The sequence below is a fragment of the Penicillium solitum genome (genome assembly GCF_028829755.1).
Source record: "Penicillium solitum strain IBT 25940 chromosome Unknown utg000001l_segment0_segment0, whole genome shotgun sequence".
NCBI classification, from domain to species: domain Eukaryota; kingdom Fungi; phylum Ascomycota; class Eurotiomycetes; order Eurotiales; family Aspergillaceae; genus Penicillium; species Penicillium solitum.
The window spans coordinates 142,204-160,671 of NW_027072121.1; the positions used below are offsets into that span (position 1 = coordinate 142,204).

The following is an 18,468-nucleotide window of genomic DNA, read 5'->3' on the forward strand; positions in this document are numbered from 1 at the left end:
GGCTGGTGGATCCAGGGATTGGCATTAGGAGGGGGTTGAAATACTCTCCTTACCACATGACACGGATTGTCTCCGATAGACGATGAGATGTCCTACGGAATTGCCTAAACTGGATTTCCAGGGTCTAGTCACCTATCACAAGTCTCTAGGATAAATGCAAGGAATAATGTTGAAATTGATGCAGCTCGTTTCACAGACCTTGTCGGACTTTGTCCGAACCACAGCGAAGAAAAAGGTCAAAGTTGAGCCGGGAGCCCTGAGAGCCCTGAGAGCCCGTCTTGGCGGAAAGGTTGGGGTAAGGACTTTCTGGGGATATTCCTACTATTCCTACTATTCCTACGGAGTACTACTCCTCCTTCTCGACCGTGGGGGTCACGGCACTTGGTCTTTGTCTTCCTATCAAAACCATCGTCAACGCCGTCATACCACCGGATCTGCCCATACAATTTCCGCATTTGGATTTCCCCGCAAAATGATTGGACCCTCCCCCACGTTTCTCCAGAATTCAGGATTCACGGGGTAAATGCGATCTTCAGAGAGTAACATGACATGGTCCATGCCGCTCCCGAGGTCCCCCGCATATAAAATAAGTGTCGGTCCCGGGACATTGTCCCTGTTCTTCACTATTTTCCATCTGATCAAGTGAGCAACCATGGTCGGAACCGAAAATGCCATCACCGAGGCGGAGTTGGGGATGAAGATGGACTTGAGCCATGAGGAGGTTGTCCATATGGCAGAGTTGACTGAGGAAGAGAAGGTTATCGAGAAGAAATTGCGAAAACGCATCGATGCCCTGATTATGCCACTGGCCATTCTGGTCTACCTGATGAATTATATCGATCGGTACGTTTGCCTCATCCATAACAGCCAATCAATGCTAATGGAACCAGCAACAATTATGCTGCAGCGAAGCTCCAGGGTCTCGAAGAGGATCTCCATCTCGACGATACAAAATACCAAACTGGTCTCTCCATTCTCTTCGTTGGATACATTCTCATGCAGGTACCTTCCAACATGCTTCTAAACTACATGGGTCGACCATCCTGGTACATTGGGTTCTTCGTCTGCGCTTGGGGGCTGGTATCGGCAGTGACAAGTCAAGTCACAAACTATGGAGGCATTGTGGCCTGTCGATTCATTCTCGGTTTGGTCGAAGCACCCTTCTTCTGCGCCATTCTCTTCTATCTGTCGAAATGGTACACAAGGCAGGAATTGGCTTTCCGAATGAGTATTTTCTACTCTGGCTCCCTGTTGAGTGGTGCTTTCGGAAACCTCATCGCCGCTGGTATTCTCAACGGTCTGAAAGGCCACCGAGGACTTTCGGCATGGCAATGGCTTTACATTATTGAAGGTTCCATCACCTGTGCCATCGGACTGGTCATTTGCTTTGTTCTACCTGACTTCCCAGAGACATGGAAAATGTTGTCTCCGGAGATGCGCAAAGTCGCCCAGCGACGTCTGGCCATTGAGGCCGGTCAGGCCGATGTGGATGAAGGGGGTGGCAGAAGCCAGTTAGAGGGGTTCAAGCTCGCCATGACCGACGTCAAAACCTATGCATTCGCCTTGGCATACATGTGCATCACCGGAGCCGCGGGTTTCCAGAACTTCTTCCCGACACTGGTAGAGACTCTCAAATTGTCCGAAACCATCACGCTGGTGCTGGTGGCACCTCCGTATCTGTTTATGGTTGTATATTCTCTTTGCCACTCCATGGCTTCTGATAGATTGGAGAAGAGATTCTGGTTCTTCGTCTACCCGATCCCGATCACCATTATTGGATTTGTGATCTTCATGAAAACCGACTCTTTTGGAGCACGATACTTCTCGTTCTTCTTGATGGTCTTCGTCTTCGCTCAGAATGGAACTCTGTATTCCTGGCTCGCGAGCTCGATTCCTCGTCCACCTGCCAAGCGTGCTGTCGGTAAGTCATATTCCCTTGCATTCCTCCCACTGGCCACCAAGCTAATCAAAACAGCCTTTGCATTTTTCAACTCTATTGGAAACAGCGCTTCGATCTGGACCCCCTACACGTATTTCGAAACAGAGAAACCTCATTACCCCACAGCTATGGGTGTTTGCATTGCACTACAAGTAGTTGGTGGTCTTGCGGCCCTCTTTTTATACTTCAACTTGCGCATGCTCAACAAACGCCAGGAGCGTATGGAGAATGAAGAAGTGCAGCTTTCCGAAAAGGATATTCGTCGGCTGCAGGCTACGGCTGATATTGAAGGGATTGATATTGCGGCTGCTAGGCGGCTGCAGAAGGGATTCCGTTATGTACTGTAGAAGATATGTAGCAAATTTCATATGTTTGATTTGACACGTCAATTTCTTGATTCTTGGTTTTCGGCTTGTATATATTTGGGGATAAGATAGTACCAACTGCGGGATAAATGCCCATTATGACCAGGTGTAGCAACCTCGATTCGGACATGGTAAGGGAATGGAGTCCGGGTGGTACGACTGTCCTATCATACCTATCATACCTATATGTGTGTACATCTCTACATATATGTAGACTGATGATATCGTCCAATCATGGATTACCGCATCAACCCATATGGTGTGTCACCTGACTGGCCTCTGAAGTCATTGACATTTAAATAGTTTGAACTGCATCACCTACTCTCCTGTTAATCTCTCGAAAATTATTCTATTATTCCATTATTCCCAATCCAACATTTGAACCTGACTCCAAGTACATCGTCGTACACAGTGTGATCGACAGATAGCTCAAGATCAACATCCCTATCCATAACTGATCCATACACCCACAACTCCCACACCATGCAATCAGTAACTTCACGACCAATTCTCCGTATCACTACCAATCCAACTCTTCTGAGATCCCTATCTATCACCCCAAGAATCATGGGTGCAGGTGATATAGGTTCGACAAAGTCGGGCTTCATGGCCGAGTAGGGTGCCACACCCCAAAATGGATGACGTCATATCTAACCATCGGCAGGAAGGACTCTTTCGCCAAACGCGAGGCGGCACACGAAGCCATGTACATTCGACAAATAGAACTGGAGAAGTGAGTTCAACTGCATTGACTAAATTTCAAGATATCAACTTACCCGGTGGTAGGCTTGAGCGTCTCAAACAAAAGCTCAAGGAGCAGCGCAAGCATATGAATGAACTCGACAAGCACCTGTAGGGATCCTGGGTTTTCCCCCATGAGGCCAACATTGACAGATTACAGCGATGAATATACCAAGTCCCAGGGAGGGGAACTGAACTAGCTGTGCGACTTGGTTGCAAGCATCTCCTGAATGGCGTTGATGGTCATACGATCGAGTTCAACCCCGAGGTATCGACATGCGCATTACAATCAACTCGACTTTCAACTAACAAATATGTCATGATAATGTTTCCAATCTGTGTACGCAATAAGTTTTCCGTCATAGCATTATTATGAATTGGAATCCAACATCGACTTTTAACCAGAAGATTCCACTCTTGTCTCTTCATCCGCTCTAAATCTTTGCCTGCCACCTCCACCGGTAGCTTAAACAGGCCCATCTGGCCATCACGAACAAACCAAGTGACACTATCAGAACACTTCCCAAATATGCCACCATGGCTCTCTTGCCGACTTTGTCGAGCATTTCACCGCCAATGGGGATACAGATTAGTGTGCTGAAGTTCCCATTAGTGGTAAACTACCAAACTGGATTTGAACGACTTACGCGAAGCTGACAATGGAATATGTCAGGCCAAATCTTCCACCAACCTCGCTCGCCCTAGAGATCTGCCCGATGCAGGCTGGTGCAAGACTCAAGAATGATCCTGAAGCCAACCCGAAGATGACTGAGAACACATAAAGCCCCGCCAGGGAGTTACCAAACGGCAGCCAAATCACAAAAACCGCGAACGCACCCAGAGCAATGAGTCCAGTTTGGGTGTTGATTCGGCCAAACCGATCAGCCACGCCTCCGGCCACCAGTCGCCCTATCGTGGAGGCTCTGTGTCGGACTAGTCAGCGCTTGGCCCGAGAGATCATCAAAATACCACTTACACGTTCTGAACAGCAAGAAGAACAACGCTGGTATTGGTAGAAAAACCTTGCATGATCACATAGGTTGGATACAGACCTAGACCGGCAAAAACCTCGAGCTCCAGGGCTGTCTCAAGTCAGCTTTTCTTTTCTTTGACCATCTGGATTTTCGACCGAAATCAGCTCACCAAAGATCCCAAATGTCAGCCAGGTGAACCTCGCATCTTGCAAGGAACGCAAGTTGATAGTTGATTTGCTTCTGCCCTTCGGAAGACGTGCCTTCACCAGAACTGTTCCAAGCACACCCAATATCAACACCAGCAATGCCATCAATCGAATTGTCCATTTATATCCAATGTTAGTGAATCCAGCTCTGAGCACAAACGGAAATATCACTCCGCCAAGTCCCGCGCCCGACATTGAAATCCCAATTGCAAGGGCTGCCTTTCGATCGAACCATTGAGGTACACTGGCCAACGCAACTGTACTCAAGAGTGCAGCACCAGTTCCAGAAAGCACACCAAGGGTAAGAACAAAGTGCCAGTACAGATGGCTTTCAGCGAGAAGAATAAAGCCAGTTACATAGCATATAGTGCCAGCTATGAGGATGCCCCTGGGACCATATCGATCAAACATCGGCCCGACCTGGACAGAAATACTCAGACCAAAGAAGGTGAATAGGCCCGGGATCCAGCCAACTGCACTAGGCGAATAACTGGCCAGCTGATGAGTAGCGAAGTAATTCTGCAGAATTCCCGTCGTGTTCATCACGCCGAATGTACCCATCAAGAGACAGAATGAACCCGCCACAACACACCATGCTTGCAGGCCTCCATCTGGGAATGTGTCATCAATACTATGACCGGTCAGATGGGTGGTGAGTGTGGATAGCTCGGCTGGTGGTTCGACGACGGAAAAGGCCGACCGGGGAGCTTCTTCGTCGAAGTTTGAGTTATGACCAGTGGGATAACTAGTGGGGTATTCAGCCGCACTGGTCGAGGTTGATTGCCATGGCTCTTGCCCTGGTTCTTGCACAGATGCGGTGGCCGACTTTTGCATAATGGTCTTCGTGAGTCTTGACAGATGGATAGACTGCGATGAGACTTTGAATCTGCAATGGAAGCGAAAATGAAAAGGCAATCTGTTTCAAAATTTTACAGAACCTCTAGAATCTCCAGAATTCCAATGTGGAGGTGACTCATTACGATAAGGGCTTACGTTAGTCTCCCATGAGTTCATGGTGGGGTAGAACAAATGGATTAGCTTGTATACATCGGCATCGCCTTCCGACGTTTTAATATGGGGGATGTTGTGGTCACTAATAGCAGGACATTATATTTCAATTTGATTGTAAAAGGCCTAGAGCGTCTCACGTCTGCAATCACTTCAGTTGCTCCAATTGATATTTCCTTTCCTTCATTCCAGGAGTGATACTTCTGCTTGACGACATTCCCACTATCGGCATCCTTCCCGAGATCACACGGCATTGACTTAGCATTGATGAATATAGGTCAATTGGTATCACGAATACATATTTAGAAAAGCCAGTCACATTGGGAAGCCAGTCACATTGGGATTATGTTCATATAGGTTCATATATGTTAGTATATTCCAACGTTCTTCCTTGTCGCTGTAGTCCATATATAGATCCGCAATTAGTGCCCGGCGGAGTCACTACCCGATATGTGTATTGGCATATATCTTCCTCCACAGGGAACTTATATCATAACTTATTTTTCTTCTATAGCAAACCTATATACGGAGTAGCAATTGAACCTTATTTAATGAAAACTAGGGTCAGATATGTTGCAGAGTGAGGTGCAGATCAGTGGCATGACAACCTCGCCACCCCAACCCCCCAATATCCCGTGCCGCCAAACATCCCGATTTCCTCCCTAGAACGTGGCATGATTAACAAGTAAACCAGGTGACGTTGTAATGATTTTATTTGTGAATCACAGTTCTTCAGTAGCTAGCATATATCTATCCTAAGTTCTCTCCACAAAACACCCCCGATCATTCAAGATCTACATCAATCGAGATCTCCATCCTCCAAAATGTCGGCAGCACAATGCACCAGACTATTCACCAGAAACATCCCTCAAGTGAGGCGACAAAGCCAACTACAAAGTCCCCGCGTCACACTCATTGGCACTCCAGCCCCAAGTCACAATCCTACCATTGACTCCGAAGTTCTACCATATCGACTCTACGAACTCTCACTAAAGAAGATCCGAAAAGAGGCCCACGCAGCTGAGCCCGACCTACGCCATGTCATTGCCGGCATCACAATGCAAAAAGTGGTTTCCAGTGTGGTGCATGATGATCTTCTACAGAGAGTCGACATGATCGAAACCGCAAAATTACCTAGAAGACTACCGATCCTGCCGGGCGCCGATGAGCCGTGGGAGCATGACGAAATTACCGCAAATCAAACATCGAATCCAAATGCATGGGATATGGAATCTCTCGATCAAGCGCTTTGTGAGATGGAACGCGCTAGTAAGAAAGGAAATGTTGCAAAAAGTGTTTGTTTTCAGTTAATTAGTGATATGTGAAAGTCGAAGATCAAATTTATTCCATCAACGTTTGGTTATTTGGGTGCTTTTGGGACTTGATAAGGTGCCATGTAGACATTTAAGCGTTATTTGGACGTTGTCCAGTTGTATTTGCACCTTTTCGCGCTATATTCGGACTTGGTAAGACGCTATCTAGACGTTTACACCCTACTTAGACGTTACTTGGACAGTACTTGGAGGTACTTAGACAGTACTTGGACTTGGCTAGACATTATTTAGGCGTTAGTTAGATACTACTTAGGCGTAGTTAGATGTTTTTTAGATGTCCAGATGCTAATTAGACGCTAGACGTTACTTATACTTATTTGGACGTACAACCGTCATATAGACGCTACTTAGACGTTATATCTCAATATAAGACAGTGCCTGAATGGCGGGTTTGCTATAGTGCTGCCAACCCTTTGTTGACACAATATTACCATTTTCCTTGTCTATGCTTCTCGACTCGTGTGCAATACTTAACGGACAAATTCTGTACCTCTATCTATCTACCACTTCAACTACAAGACCAGTTCCTCTTTGCTAAAGCCCTCCCTCTTTGCTTGAACCACCTCTGTTTGCTCTCAGTCCGGCCTCAAAACTTACTTGTCTGGGACTCGCCACCATCCTCTTTCCCCCTACAAGCCTATGATTTCTTTACTCTGAGACATTACCGCAGCATCCAACCATGGCTGAAGAAACAAGGTGGTGTCGCAACTGTAGGAAAGAGAAGCCGAACGATGCGTTTCGGGCACCTGAAGGTGCAGGGAAGGACTTTTACAAAATGTGCGAGCCTTGCCGCACAAAGTACCGAGATGTGCGTGTATCACATGCCCAGATGGGCAAAAGAATACTATCACGTATCAGGTCCGGACTAAAAAGACACAGAGATCGCGAGTTAAAAGGGCGCGCGCAAACAGGGGACGAGGTTGGCCGTATTATCTTTCGGAGCCAGCACCCCAAACTAGCTTCGACCTCCCCAACTCAGAGATGAGAGTTACCTCTGAAACCACCAGTGCCGCACAAACTACCCCCATGCCTGAGCAGCCGGATTGTATGCACGCAGGTTCCGGCCACCACAGTCGAGTCACAGTTACACCACCCGTTATCGAAAGTTCTGCGCAAAGCACAACAACTACCACTGTCATCACCATCTCAACCACCACCGTCTCTAGGAATGTGACGGAAACCTCAAAGAAACCAGCGGAAGACGCGAAGACTGCACCAGATAGCATCCAACAGGCCAAAGATGAAGACCTAGAATCACTTTCGAGTGGACCCGAATCCGAGCAGCAAAGCGAAATCGGCGCAGGTACGAACCAGCACCCTGAATCCTTTGGCTGTCTGCATTGTGAGAAACTGCGCCCATGGCCCATGGCAGGACTTCACATCTGTTTGTTGTGCATTCGGGACTGGAAGTGGTGTGCGAAGGGGGCCCACAATCAAGCCAAGGCGAGCTTCATCTGGGGTGGTGAGGAGCATGATGAATGCTATGTGTCAATTTGCAGGCATGTAATACTTCTTGCCTAGCATGGAGACTGCAGGATTTGTATCTCCACGTGGAGCACCTATACCTATAGTATATGGTAGCTTTCATTCCTGATTTTCTTTTTCTCCATGTAGTATCTAGGTATGAATTTTATACCCGATTTGGATAGATTGAGAGTGTGACTGGAGATTGAATCTTATAATTCTGGATAAAGACCAATTGACAGGGGTATAAAATCCATCTCTTTCGGGATGTCTTTTTTGACGTCTTTCGGAGTATTCGGTGAGTATACCAAAAATACCTACTCGATAATCATCCTGCATAGAGGCCAAAGAAACGCGCATTTAGTGAGTTTTTTTTAATGTGGTTGTAGACATATTCAACAATGAAATGTATCTATTGAGATCTTAGTGAAACCGGATGGAAAAGTAAGGAGTAGAACGAGGGAGTTGGGAGATCCGAAATGGAGAGACCGATGCACGTGACATCCAATCCAAGCGGTCAAGGTTGTGAATTCTTCCCACTTCCGTCTACTCCGTACAGAGTACATATACGGAGTATTTCTACGTACTCCGTACAATTTATAATATTGAGCAGTTTATCCATTTCGCGACTTGGCCTCACCCCTAATTGTTCAATCCATAGAGCAATATCAATCCATCCAATCAAAACCACTTAATCCCGGCCCAGTCAGAATGGCGGAGTCACTCCACCTACTCACCTCTACGAACCTATCAAACCCTCCCGAGGCGTCAACTAATGTCGAACTAACCAGTGCCAAGGCCATATGAGAGCAAGACGGCCCACCCCTAAAGCAGGCAGATCTCGGACTCCCACATCGGAAATCTGGCTCGCCTAAATCCTGCCGTGTCGTTGGCTCGGGATGAGGCACCCTTCCTTCTCCCCCCCCTTTGAGCTACCTTTGCCGCCATGGTCGGTGGTACGCAACAATTGGTCCCCGACTCACGAGTCAGGAAGACCCCGAACCGTCAGTCGCGGTCCTGTAAAGTCTGCCGGCTCCGGAAAGTCAAGGTCCGTTATCCCCGTCATCGTGCTCAGATCGCCCTTGGGGGTCGGAACGCTCCCGTACCCATCTGATGCGTCCCACTGGTCGTAACGCATCACCCGCAAGGCTAACGTGGATCCCGCTGTCAGTGTGATCGAGTCAAGCCCTGCCACGCCTGCTGTGCTCATGGCTACCCCTCCAAATGCGTGTATGAGCACGTCCCCGACGAAGAAGCCCGCCCGATCAGTCAGGCGGAGGAGATTCGGAACCTACGGGCGGAGATCCGAGACCTTCGGGGAAGAATAGACGATAAACAGGATGGTACGTTTGCAGGCCCCGCCCACTCTTTTTCTGTAGCGTGTGCCAAACTCTTGTGGATGTGGAACAATTGCTGATGTCTGTGCAGGATCTGGGGCCCAGGATCTCCAGCGCCTAGACCGGCTCGAGAGCTTATTTGAGTCCATTCGCTCTGCACCAAGCCCGTTAGTCGATGACCTTGTTCGCGATATTCGGACCGCACATGTCGGCATTAAGAATGATTTGGTCCCGGTTGGACCATGGGAAGGCAGGGAAGGTATGTGGTATAACCGTTGCAGAAAGAGTTCCTCGTTCTGACAGCCCCAGCGTATGAATCCTACGATTATCCTTCGCCCCCTTCGTCAACTCTGCCGGTCCGGAATCGCCTTTTAATCAATTCCCCGGTTGAAGACTTCAATAATTTGCAAGGTGATGATGACGATGACAGTGACTTCGAGCGCATGTCGCTGAGCAGTGGGTCCGACTCGTCTGGCACGATCTCCGTTATAAGTATGCAAAAACCCGCGGTAGATGTGTTTGTGGAGAGATTTGTGGATGCATTTAGCCCCGAAGTGGATATGAAATCTGGAAAAGCAGGTGCATTGCGAGCTGCTGCCGGCATTCGAATGTTCTCACCGCTCATCACAGACGCGTTCGAGGCTGTCTCGGTGGCATTCTTTGGTCGTTCTGTGCAGAACAAGCAGATCGAGTCATCCGGTTTCCGACTTTATCCCCGCGTGCTGCGTGCATTGCAGGATGCGTTGGTGGATCCCGAGAAAAGCAAAGCAGAGTCCACCCTGGTGACTGTGACTCTCTTGCTAGCTTTCGAGGTTAGTTTCACAAAACGCATTTTCTTTCCGGTCAATACTAACTCCAGCAGAGCGTTGAACGCACTACACAGAGTGGTGTCTCGGCTCACGTCCGAGGAGCAGTGCGCTTGATCGAACATCGTGGGCCAGAAAATCACATGTATGGGGTTGAACATCTTTTATTTACAGAACTCCGTCCATATTGGGTAAGATATCAGGCCTTCCGTAATTTTCTCCTCGCAATCTAACGGCTTAGATTGGCGCCGCTCTGGCAGCTCGACAACCCTCATTCCTGGCCCGTGAAGACTGGAAGACCATTCCGTGGTCAGCAGGAACGACCCAAAAAGACATTCTACACCATCTGCTTGACCTAGCGACCTCGGTACCAGGTTTACTGGCGGCATCCGATGCCTTCAAAGAAGCACAAATTACATCTGTCATGGGCACTCAAGAGATGGCTGTCAAACAGTCTACGCTTTGGAACGGCATACGCGAGCTCACAGCCAGTTTCTATAAATGGTACGAAGACTGGGTTGTCGCATACCCTGATGGGCCACCACAAGAAGCCGAACAACACGGCGACCAGGGGTTCCCAATTTTCCAACGCCGCGACCTCCGCACCGGGGCTACTTTTACCCCAACAAGATTCACATATCCAAACCTGCTACTCGCACAAACCATGTGTGTCTACTACGCCGTGCGGTTGGTTCTGTCCTCGATCGACACTCGGCCAGATGATCGCGTCTCGCCCATGGAACAATACGACTTGGGTTGCGGCATCTGCCGCTCGTTGGAGTTTTATATTCTCACTGCGCCGGGCAACATGATCAATCGTCTTGCATTCCCCACTCGAGTAGCGTGGGAAGCATTCCCAGACGGAGGCCCAGAGCGCCGCTTTATGGTTGAAGTGTTTCAACTGGTTGAGAAGCGACATGCTCTTGGGCTTTGGGGCAGCTCCATGCCGGAGTTATCTACAAAAGAATCCTCACCATTGAACACGGGTAGTTCATAGTGTGGGCGCAAGTATTCCATATAGATGTGATGTTCCTTGGCTACGATTAATTATTTTATCTTAAGGTTCTGTGATCCAGCTATTCGGACACAATAAGTGTTGCGCTGATGCGCAGCTGTCGGTTAAATGAATCCCAATGCCCACATGGACATATATTGACATTGTTTAGGAAGTTCTAATAATGGCATCGTTGTTCAGCTCCTCATAGTATAGGGGCTATGCCCCGCGGCTTTCCGGCTATATTGCCCAAAGTAATCAAATGTCCCGGAATCCAAGCAAACCACAACAATATGATGAATGCGAGCTGAAATGATGAGTCCCAAATTAATTTATTATTCCAGCTCTAATTGGATGTTCCCGATGAAACTAGATCGCATTCGATTTGGCTCCGCCAGAGATCGACACTGTCAACCACTCACAGGCCGATCTGATCGATCAACAATCGATAGTTCAATGGAGATGGAAAAAAATAGGAGATGTGGGTACGTACCTGCAGAATCCTTCATAAACAGCATGGGGCCCCATGTAACGAATAACACATCTATCATACAAAATGCCTTCATTCATCAAGTTGGCGCTCTCTGCCCTCGCGGCTACCACGGCCGTCGCAACAGGAATCAACGATTTCTCCTGCAAGAGCTCCTACAACCCCGTTGTCCTCCTGCACGGTCTTGGTGCGACTTTTTATGAGGACTTGAACTACATGCAGTACTGGCTGCAGGCCCAAGGCTTCTGCACATATGCCAGGACTTATGGTGCATACGATGGCTTCCCATTGCTTGGCGGCCTGAAAGCAATCAACGAGAGTGCTCCCGAGATTGCAGCATACATCAAAGAAATCGTGGAAAAGACCGGCAAGAGCAAAGTCGACCTCGTCGGCCACTCCGAGGGTGCTTTCCAATCTCTCTACGTGCCCAAGTTCGAGGGCGTCTCCCACCTGATCGACAAGATCGCATCCATCGCCCCGCCTACCCATGCCACTACATTCGCCGGTATCTACGATCTCGCATACAAGTTTGGCAACGAGTCGCGCGCAGCCGTCGGTGAAGTGCTCGATACCCTCGGTTGCCCTGCTTGCAATGATCTCGGCCCCGATGGCCCAGCCATCAAGCGCTTGAATGATGGTACCCCTATTGCACAGCCCGGCAACAGTATCACTATCATCGCGTCCAAGTATGATGAGCTGGTTACTCCCCCGTCGACATCGTTCGTCCACGAGGAAGGCGTGACGAATCGCTGGATTCAGGATACCTGCCCGTTGGATCCCGTCGGCCACATTGGCGAGGCCTATGATTTAAACGTCTGGCACTTGGTCAGGAACGTGTTGACCTCGACTCCTGATAAGAAGTTCTTGTGTTTGCTTGGGTCACCAGGTAAATAAAGAGCTTCTGGTTGCCTTGAGCGATTAATTTTACTGTATATAATAACTAATCTTTAAGTGGATGACATCTTATCCTGTCATTCGCCGTATTTACTTTGGCTTTCTCGTAGCTTCTATATCTCACATAGTACTCCGTAAAGACTGTATGGATTGAATTGAATTACAGTGTCTTCGGGAGCTCGGCTTTTCTTTATGGAGCAAATTGTGAATACTCTTCCAATGGCTCATGCGAGCATAACATTATATAACCCCCCTCCCCCCCAATAAATCTGGTGAACGAAATATCTACGATGCAACAATTGCGTGCCCATATAGGGCTCCTTTGGCAACACTCTCTGAATCGTCTAGAAAGGAGAAAGAGGAGTAATGGTAATCTAAGCCTAGGCTCTTTGTTCACCCTTACTAGACCTTTGATATAAATACTCGACTGGTTGATGAATCTCAACACTCTATTCGCTTTAGCTGCACTGTTAATTTGCCTAGGCGAAGTGCATGATATATTTCCTAACTATGTACCCCTTAAATTTGTCCGGGATATCCCGACTTTAATGTCAAAGTGGTATATCGCGTATCCTATGTTTGCCAGTAATAGATTGGGAAGCACTTACCTGGGAGGTGAGATACTGAGAGCACGTAGCCGTTTGCAACCACTCATCTTAACCATCACTCTCCAAGGACTCTCGAGAATCCATCACCCAGAATCCTCGAGAAACCTCTGAAACTGCCAATCATCACTCTGACATAGTCCTGGTTCATCTTTGAAACCGGTTCCTGCCTTAGGCACTAAGACTTTCTTCACGGAATCGGAACTTTCTTTCTCCGCTCACATTATCTTATCTGCGACGCGCAGGGATTAAAAAAAATCACCATGTCAGAGCCAGACAACAAGCCTGGCTCTGAATCCAACATTCATCAAATTCAAGAGCGATGGGACAGTCTGAATGAGATGTTCCAAAACACCGACCCCGAGCCTACAGAGCCTGTCGGCTCTGCCGATGATTTGGAGGCGGAAATTCGTCAAGCACAAGCTCAATTGTCCCGACTGAAGAAGCAGCGTGAGCTCATTGACATCAAACAAAAGGTTGCAGAGGAGGAGAGAGAATTGGAACTGGCTCGCGGTCGACTTCTGGCCGCGACCTCTCTGGAGCTTCCCCCCGCCACCCCTGCTTCGACTCCATCCAGAGGCGAGACGAAGCAGAACAGCAAGGCTGGTATTGATGGAGCCCAAAAGGACCCTGTTGCTGCCCGATATGAGCAGATTACCACTCCAGCACCTCTGACCAAAGCTGCTGATCGTCGCCCATCCGAGGCCAAGCCGACCGAACCCAAGCCTTCCCCTAAACCCGCAAACAACCTCGCGTCTGGTTTGAACCTCGAGCAATTGCGAGCCCTTGCAGCAGCTACCAGGTCCCCCGCCGCACAAACAGTTGTTAAGACTGAATCCCGTTCCAGTCTTCAACCTTCCGCCCGACCTTTTCATCCCGAAACATCCGTCCATGCCCCACCGGTGCCCAATGTGCCGGTATACAACGGACGAGCTCTAGGAGAGTTCAAGAACTTCTCTATGGGTCTAGAGCGACACTTCGATAAATATCCGGAGTGGTACAAGATCGATGAGCGCAAGGTCACGCGGGCGCTTAAGCACGTTGCCCTTAATATCGAGGATGAGTGGAAGCGACACATACGTCACCTACCCGCCGACAAGATCACCTACGCCAGTTTCTGTACTTTCCTTATTCACCAACTCCAGAGTGGAGTCTACCCAGATGTTGCCAGGTCGCGCTATATGGATAGCTATCAGCGACCGGCCCAGTCCGTGACTGATTTCTCCAATTGGATGCAGCAGTGGGTGCCACATTTCCCGAATAACGACTCGGAGCGTGACCGCATGCGCCATCTCTTTGAGCATCTGATGAACAGGGTTCGCAACGAGGCCGATAAGACCCATCTGGACTTCGATAACTATCATGAGTTTGTCGAATATCTCCAACGGGTCGAGGATTCCATCGGCAGTCGCGCCGAGTCTCTTGGTCGCCGGGTTATCAACCCTCGAAAGCGACCTCGCAGCGACTAAAGCAGTTCGAATTAGTTGAGAGGGCTTCGCTTCGAGACGAAGCTCCAATGAAACTGACATCTTTATTTACACCTGCACACGGGGATAGATCGGAGGGAGGTGGGTTTCTTGCTATTCAATGGAGGAATTCTCCGTGCAATCAATCTTCTTGACTTTTCTGTGTACATACCAGGGCGCCACGAAAAACCTTTACAGCAAGGCATTCGTAATGACTTTTTTTTTCATTTTTCATTAATGAACTACCTCTCCGACACCCACCGTGATCAGCTGCGATCTTTTCTACATGTGTACATGTGTAGTTTTAACACTAGATCTGCTAGAGCATACTTGGAATGCCAACAGACGGGGTCCTGGCCAGAGCCTCAAGCTGCTCTTTGCTCGCATTGATACAACGCTTCACCCAACCACTTCCATTACCAAACCTCACCCCCGAATTCGGCTCATCCCCCCCAGAGCGCCCTGCACTCCTCCTTGGTAAAATACAACGCCTGCCGCACATGGAAACAAGTCAGGATGATGGCGTCGGCCTCACCGCTACAGCAGGCGCAGTAACCGGGATTCTGATTGGGGCGGGGAGGCGCCACAGTCCCATCAGCGAGTCCCTTATTCAAAATCTCGTAGTTGGTGCCGTAAACTTCGTAGATCGGGTCGTCCAGGGAAGTGTGGACGAGGCGCACTTCGAGGGGGGCATGATCGTCGTAACATTGCGATCCGAGCTTCAGCCAGAGGCTGCCGATGTTGTTCAGATTGCCGATTCCGTCGTAGTCGGGGTGTTGGACGAAGTACCCGTATTCCTGAGGGACAACGCTTGTGAGGCCTGGTGTCAGGTCGGCGATTGCTTGAATGGCCTCGGCCAGAGGGAGGGTGTGCAGGGCATCGATGTGGTCTTGCAGTTTGGAAGCCATGGCGTATAATTTTCAAAGAAACCTGGGAAGAGGAGGCCTTTTCTCCCTTTTATGTCGATGAGGCTCTTGTTTATTTGTCATTTCCTGGAGCCACGTACTCTGTACTCCCATCGAATTAAGTCCGTTTGCTGGAGTTGGGGGTTGAAGCTGAGTGGCCATGTCAACTGCGGCAGTTGCCTGGTGTTCTGTATTCTCCCACGGACTGAGGTTCTCCGTATATATCTCCCTTGCGATACTGTGATACTGTGGACAGTGTACATCCAACCTTTTGGCAGCTTCGGAATCCTATCTGCACGATTCTCTGTGGTAGTTGAATTTCCAATCCTTGTCCCAGGTTGCTTTGCAATTTGATTGGAGGACTTACCTCTTGCATCCGACAAGATGTTTGGCTACTGGACCCTGGAGATATGCAGGTGCACTGACCCATGAGCGTTCTCCTATTGCTCAGCACTTATCTTGTTTGGATTTGAACGAATCATGTTGCATTCAGTTCGAGATACATCAACCCCCAATAGGATGCAAGGTATATCGATTATATCGATGATATCGATGGGATGTTTATAGGTCAAAAGGGGAAACCCCCACTTGGCGGGACCCGCGGGATTGGACCCATTGACTTGCCAAATCCCCGACTTTCTCTCTTTGTTTATATTCTCGGCCTCTGGCCATTTGGGCTTCAGAGGTTTTTTTGGAAAATTGCCCTCTGTGGGATTTGGGCTGTCTCTTGTGTTTTGTTTTGGTCGCGTGATGGTGAAATCCGCGCCTTCACCGCCTTGCCAGGTACGCCAGGCACGCCAGGCACCCTATCGATATGTTCGTTGGGGATTACCCTTGGCTGCAGCTGTGTTGATTCTTTTAGTCTGGCCTATTCCATTACCTTCATGGAAGGTGGTTGAGCCTTTGGACATCCCAGTCACCTGGGACGAAATCGTTCCTTCCCAGGAGCTGAAGTATCACAATTGTGGAGATGAGTTCCAATGCGCAAGACTGGAAGTGCCTATGGACTACCAACGGACGGACGGAAAAGGTCGCACATTTTCCCTCGCTGTGGTCCGACTGCCGGCCAAGGTTCCAGTCACAGACCCACGGTATGGAGGCGCGGTTCTGATCAATCCAGGTGAGTGGATCTGCACTCGATATGATGATCTAAGCTCATATCACAGGTGGACCTGGTGGACCGGGAACAATGCAAGCGTTCGTGGCGGGTCGCGACCTCCAGTTGATCATCGATGCGGAGGCTGGCCCAGAAGAGACTGGAGAAGAGTCTGGCAACAGATATTTTGATATTATCGGATTTGATCCCCGTGGGGTAGGATCCACAACGCCTCCAGTGATGTGTTTTCCTGGTCCCGTATCCCAAAGGAATTGGGAGTTGCAAGTCTCCGCAGAAGGCATGCTGGGAAGTGGACCGGATTCCCTGCAGAGAAACTGGCAGCGGACCCAAGCGCTGAACTTGGGCTGTTCGGTATTCGATATGTCAAGTCTAGGAACGGATGAGCCAATGATGTCCTATGTCAATACACCACTCGTCGCACAGGACATGCTGGCCATTATCGAACGTCATGGAGAATGGCGCGAGAAGGAGGGCCAAAGAGCCCAGATAGCTCACAACAAGTGCCATGGGCTGGATCAAGCAAACGCAATCTTGAAGCGGACTAAATGGAACCGCGGAAAGGAGCCACTTCTATATTGGGGTCGCTCATACGGTACCCTGATGGGCACCACCTTTGCCTCGCTCTTCCCGGATCGAGTCACACGAGTTGTTCTCGATGGTGTAGTCGATATGGTTAAGTACTACCAAGGAACAGGGCCGAACGTTGTTGCCGACGCAGATGCCATCTTTGATCGATTTGGCCAGTACTGTAATGAGGCTGGAGCCGTGGGGTGTCCCTTCTATGTGGAGGGTGGTCCAGACGCCATCAGGGCTGCCTACTGGCAGCTTGAGCAGCAGATTCTCAACAACTCAATTCCTGTCATGGCATCTATGGAACGGGGACCAGAAGTTGTAACTTGGACAGACATCAAAGACATTCAACGTGTCGCCATCTACCAGCCCCTCCTTGCATTCCCCGTCCTAGCAGACAGAATGACCGAGCTGGCCAAGGGGAATGCAGTTCCGATGGCCGACTTTAAGCATGGTAGCCACTTCGGTGCATGTCCGTCCAACAAATGCAGTCTTGCTGGTCCTTGGTCGCCAGAATGCGCTACATCACAGGATAACATGCTCTATGCCATGGCTGCTATTATGTGCTCGGATGCAGAATATTTGACGACTCCGAATATTAAGCAGTTCCAGGCAGAATGGTCTAGCCTACTAGCCGACAGTGCATCTTTGGGTGATTATTGGGCCCAATTGCAATTGAGCTGTGTTGGATGGAAAGCCAAGGCTAAGTACCCTTTTATGGGTATGTCCTATCATGACTTTATGCGTTCGCAACTGACCGGTCTCAGGGCCGTGGGGCGCTGCTACCGCTCACCCTATGCTATTCGTATCAAACACTCTGGATCCAGTGACTCCTCTGCACAGGTGTGTATTCGCTCTTCGCTAGTGGATGTCCATGCTAACCGCCCCAGTGCCCAACACATGTCCCAGATCTTCCCGGGATCTGGTTTGCTCCAGCAAGAATCAGAAGGAGTGAGTTACTCGCAATAATCCTCCAACGATTCATCCCTGACATATTTCATCTAGCACACCACACTCACAGCCCCATCAATATGCGTGGCGAAGGCCATTCGCCATTACTTCCAAACTGGCACATTACCAGTGGTAGGAACTCTGTGCCAAGCTGATTTGAAGCCATTGGTTGGATCCCCGCATCATCATGCGACGATCAGCCAAAACTTCAGCCCATCCGACCGTAAACTGTTCGAAGCATTGATGGCGGAGGTTCAGCGGGCACCTCCATTTCCGCTATAAAGATCCCCAAACTAGATATC

At 49.2% G+C, this 18,468-nt stretch overlaps 9 protein-coding genes across 9 annotated transcripts; 7 read left to right on the plus strand and 2 right to left on the minus strand.

The window, feature by feature from the left end:
* Positions 1–652: 652 nt before the first annotated feature.
* On the plus strand, positions 653–2,286 carry N7455_000051 (putative MFS transporter; the record flags this gene model as incomplete). Its single annotated transcript, XM_040960810.2, has 3 exons — positions 653–843; positions 891–1,921; positions 1,976–2,286. 3 exons carry the CDS (start codon positions 653–655, stop codon positions 2,284–2,286), a joined length of 1,533 nt encoding a protein of 510 aa, XP_040808754.2.
* Positions 2,287–2,787: 501 nt separating this feature from the next.
* Positions 2,788–3,245, plus strand: N7455_000052 (uncharacterized protein; the record flags this gene model as incomplete). The annotated part of the gene is made up of 4 exons (XM_040960770.2): positions 2,788–2,918; positions 2,969–3,037; positions 3,091–3,156; positions 3,206–3,245. The coding sequence occupies 4 exons, from the start codon at positions 2,788–2,790 to the stop codon at positions 3,243–3,245; spliced, it is 306 nt and encodes a 101-aa protein (XP_040808806.2).
* Positions 3,246–3,479: 234 nt separating this feature from the next.
* Positions 3,480–5,059, minus strand: N7455_000053 (uncharacterized protein; the record flags this gene model as incomplete). The annotated part of the gene is made up of 4 exons (XM_040960747.2): positions 3,480–3,642; positions 3,693–3,968; positions 4,022–4,127; positions 4,189–5,059. The coding sequence occupies 4 exons, from the start codon at positions 5,057–5,059 to the stop codon at positions 3,480–3,482; spliced, it is 1,416 nt and encodes a 471-aa protein (XP_040808777.1).
* Positions 5,060–7,548: 2,489 nt separating this feature from the next.
* N7455_000054 (uncharacterized protein) lies at positions 7,549–8,088 on the plus strand (the record flags this gene model as incomplete). Its single annotated transcript, XM_040960800.2, has 1 exon — positions 7,549–8,088. The coding sequence occupies one exon, from the start codon at positions 7,549–7,551 to the stop codon at positions 8,086–8,088; it is 540 nt and encodes a 179-aa protein (XP_040808803.2).
* Positions 8,089–8,977: 889 nt separating this feature from the next.
* On the plus strand, positions 8,978–11,171 carry N7455_000055 (uncharacterized protein; the record flags this gene model as incomplete). The annotated part of the gene is made up of 6 exons (XM_065603708.1): positions 8,978–9,079; positions 9,203–9,374; positions 9,460–9,627; positions 9,678–10,180; positions 10,231–10,365; positions 10,416–11,171. The coding sequence occupies 6 exons, from the start codon at positions 8,978–8,980 to the stop codon at positions 11,169–11,171; spliced, it is 1,836 nt and encodes a 611-aa protein (XP_065462199.1).
* Positions 11,172–11,724: 553 nt separating this feature from the next.
* Positions 11,725–12,552, plus strand: N7455_000056 (esterase/lipase family protein; the record flags this gene model as incomplete). The annotated part of the gene is made up of 1 exon (XM_040960791.2): positions 11,725–12,552. The coding sequence occupies one exon, from the start codon at positions 11,725–11,727 to the stop codon at positions 12,550–12,552; it is 828 nt and encodes a 275-aa protein (XP_040808807.1).
* Positions 12,553–13,420: 868 nt separating this feature from the next.
* On the plus strand, positions 13,421–14,626 carry N7455_000057 (uncharacterized protein; the record flags this gene model as incomplete). Its single annotated transcript, XM_040960749.2, has 1 exon — positions 13,421–14,626. The coding sequence occupies one exon, from the start codon at positions 13,421–13,423 to the stop codon at positions 14,624–14,626; it is 1,206 nt and encodes a 401-aa protein (XP_040808751.2).
* A 440-nt stretch (positions 14,627–15,066) lies between these two features.
* On the minus strand, positions 15,067–15,531 carry N7455_000058 (uncharacterized protein; the record flags this gene model as incomplete). The annotated part of the gene is made up of 1 exon (XM_040960777.2): positions 15,067–15,531. The coding sequence occupies one exon, from the start codon at positions 15,529–15,531 to the stop codon at positions 15,067–15,069; it is 465 nt and encodes a 154-aa protein (XP_040808757.2).
* Positions 15,532–16,278: 747 nt separating this feature from the next.
* Positions 16,279–18,448, plus strand: N7455_000059 (alpha/beta hydrolase; the record flags this gene model as incomplete). Its single annotated transcript, XM_040960805.2, has 5 exons — positions 16,279–16,648; positions 16,695–17,936; positions 17,983–18,058; positions 18,106–18,166; positions 18,221–18,448. 5 exons carry the CDS (start codon positions 16,279–16,281, stop codon positions 18,446–18,448), a joined length of 1,977 nt encoding a protein of 658 aa, XP_040808755.2.
* Positions 18,449–18,468: the final 20 nt, after the last annotated feature.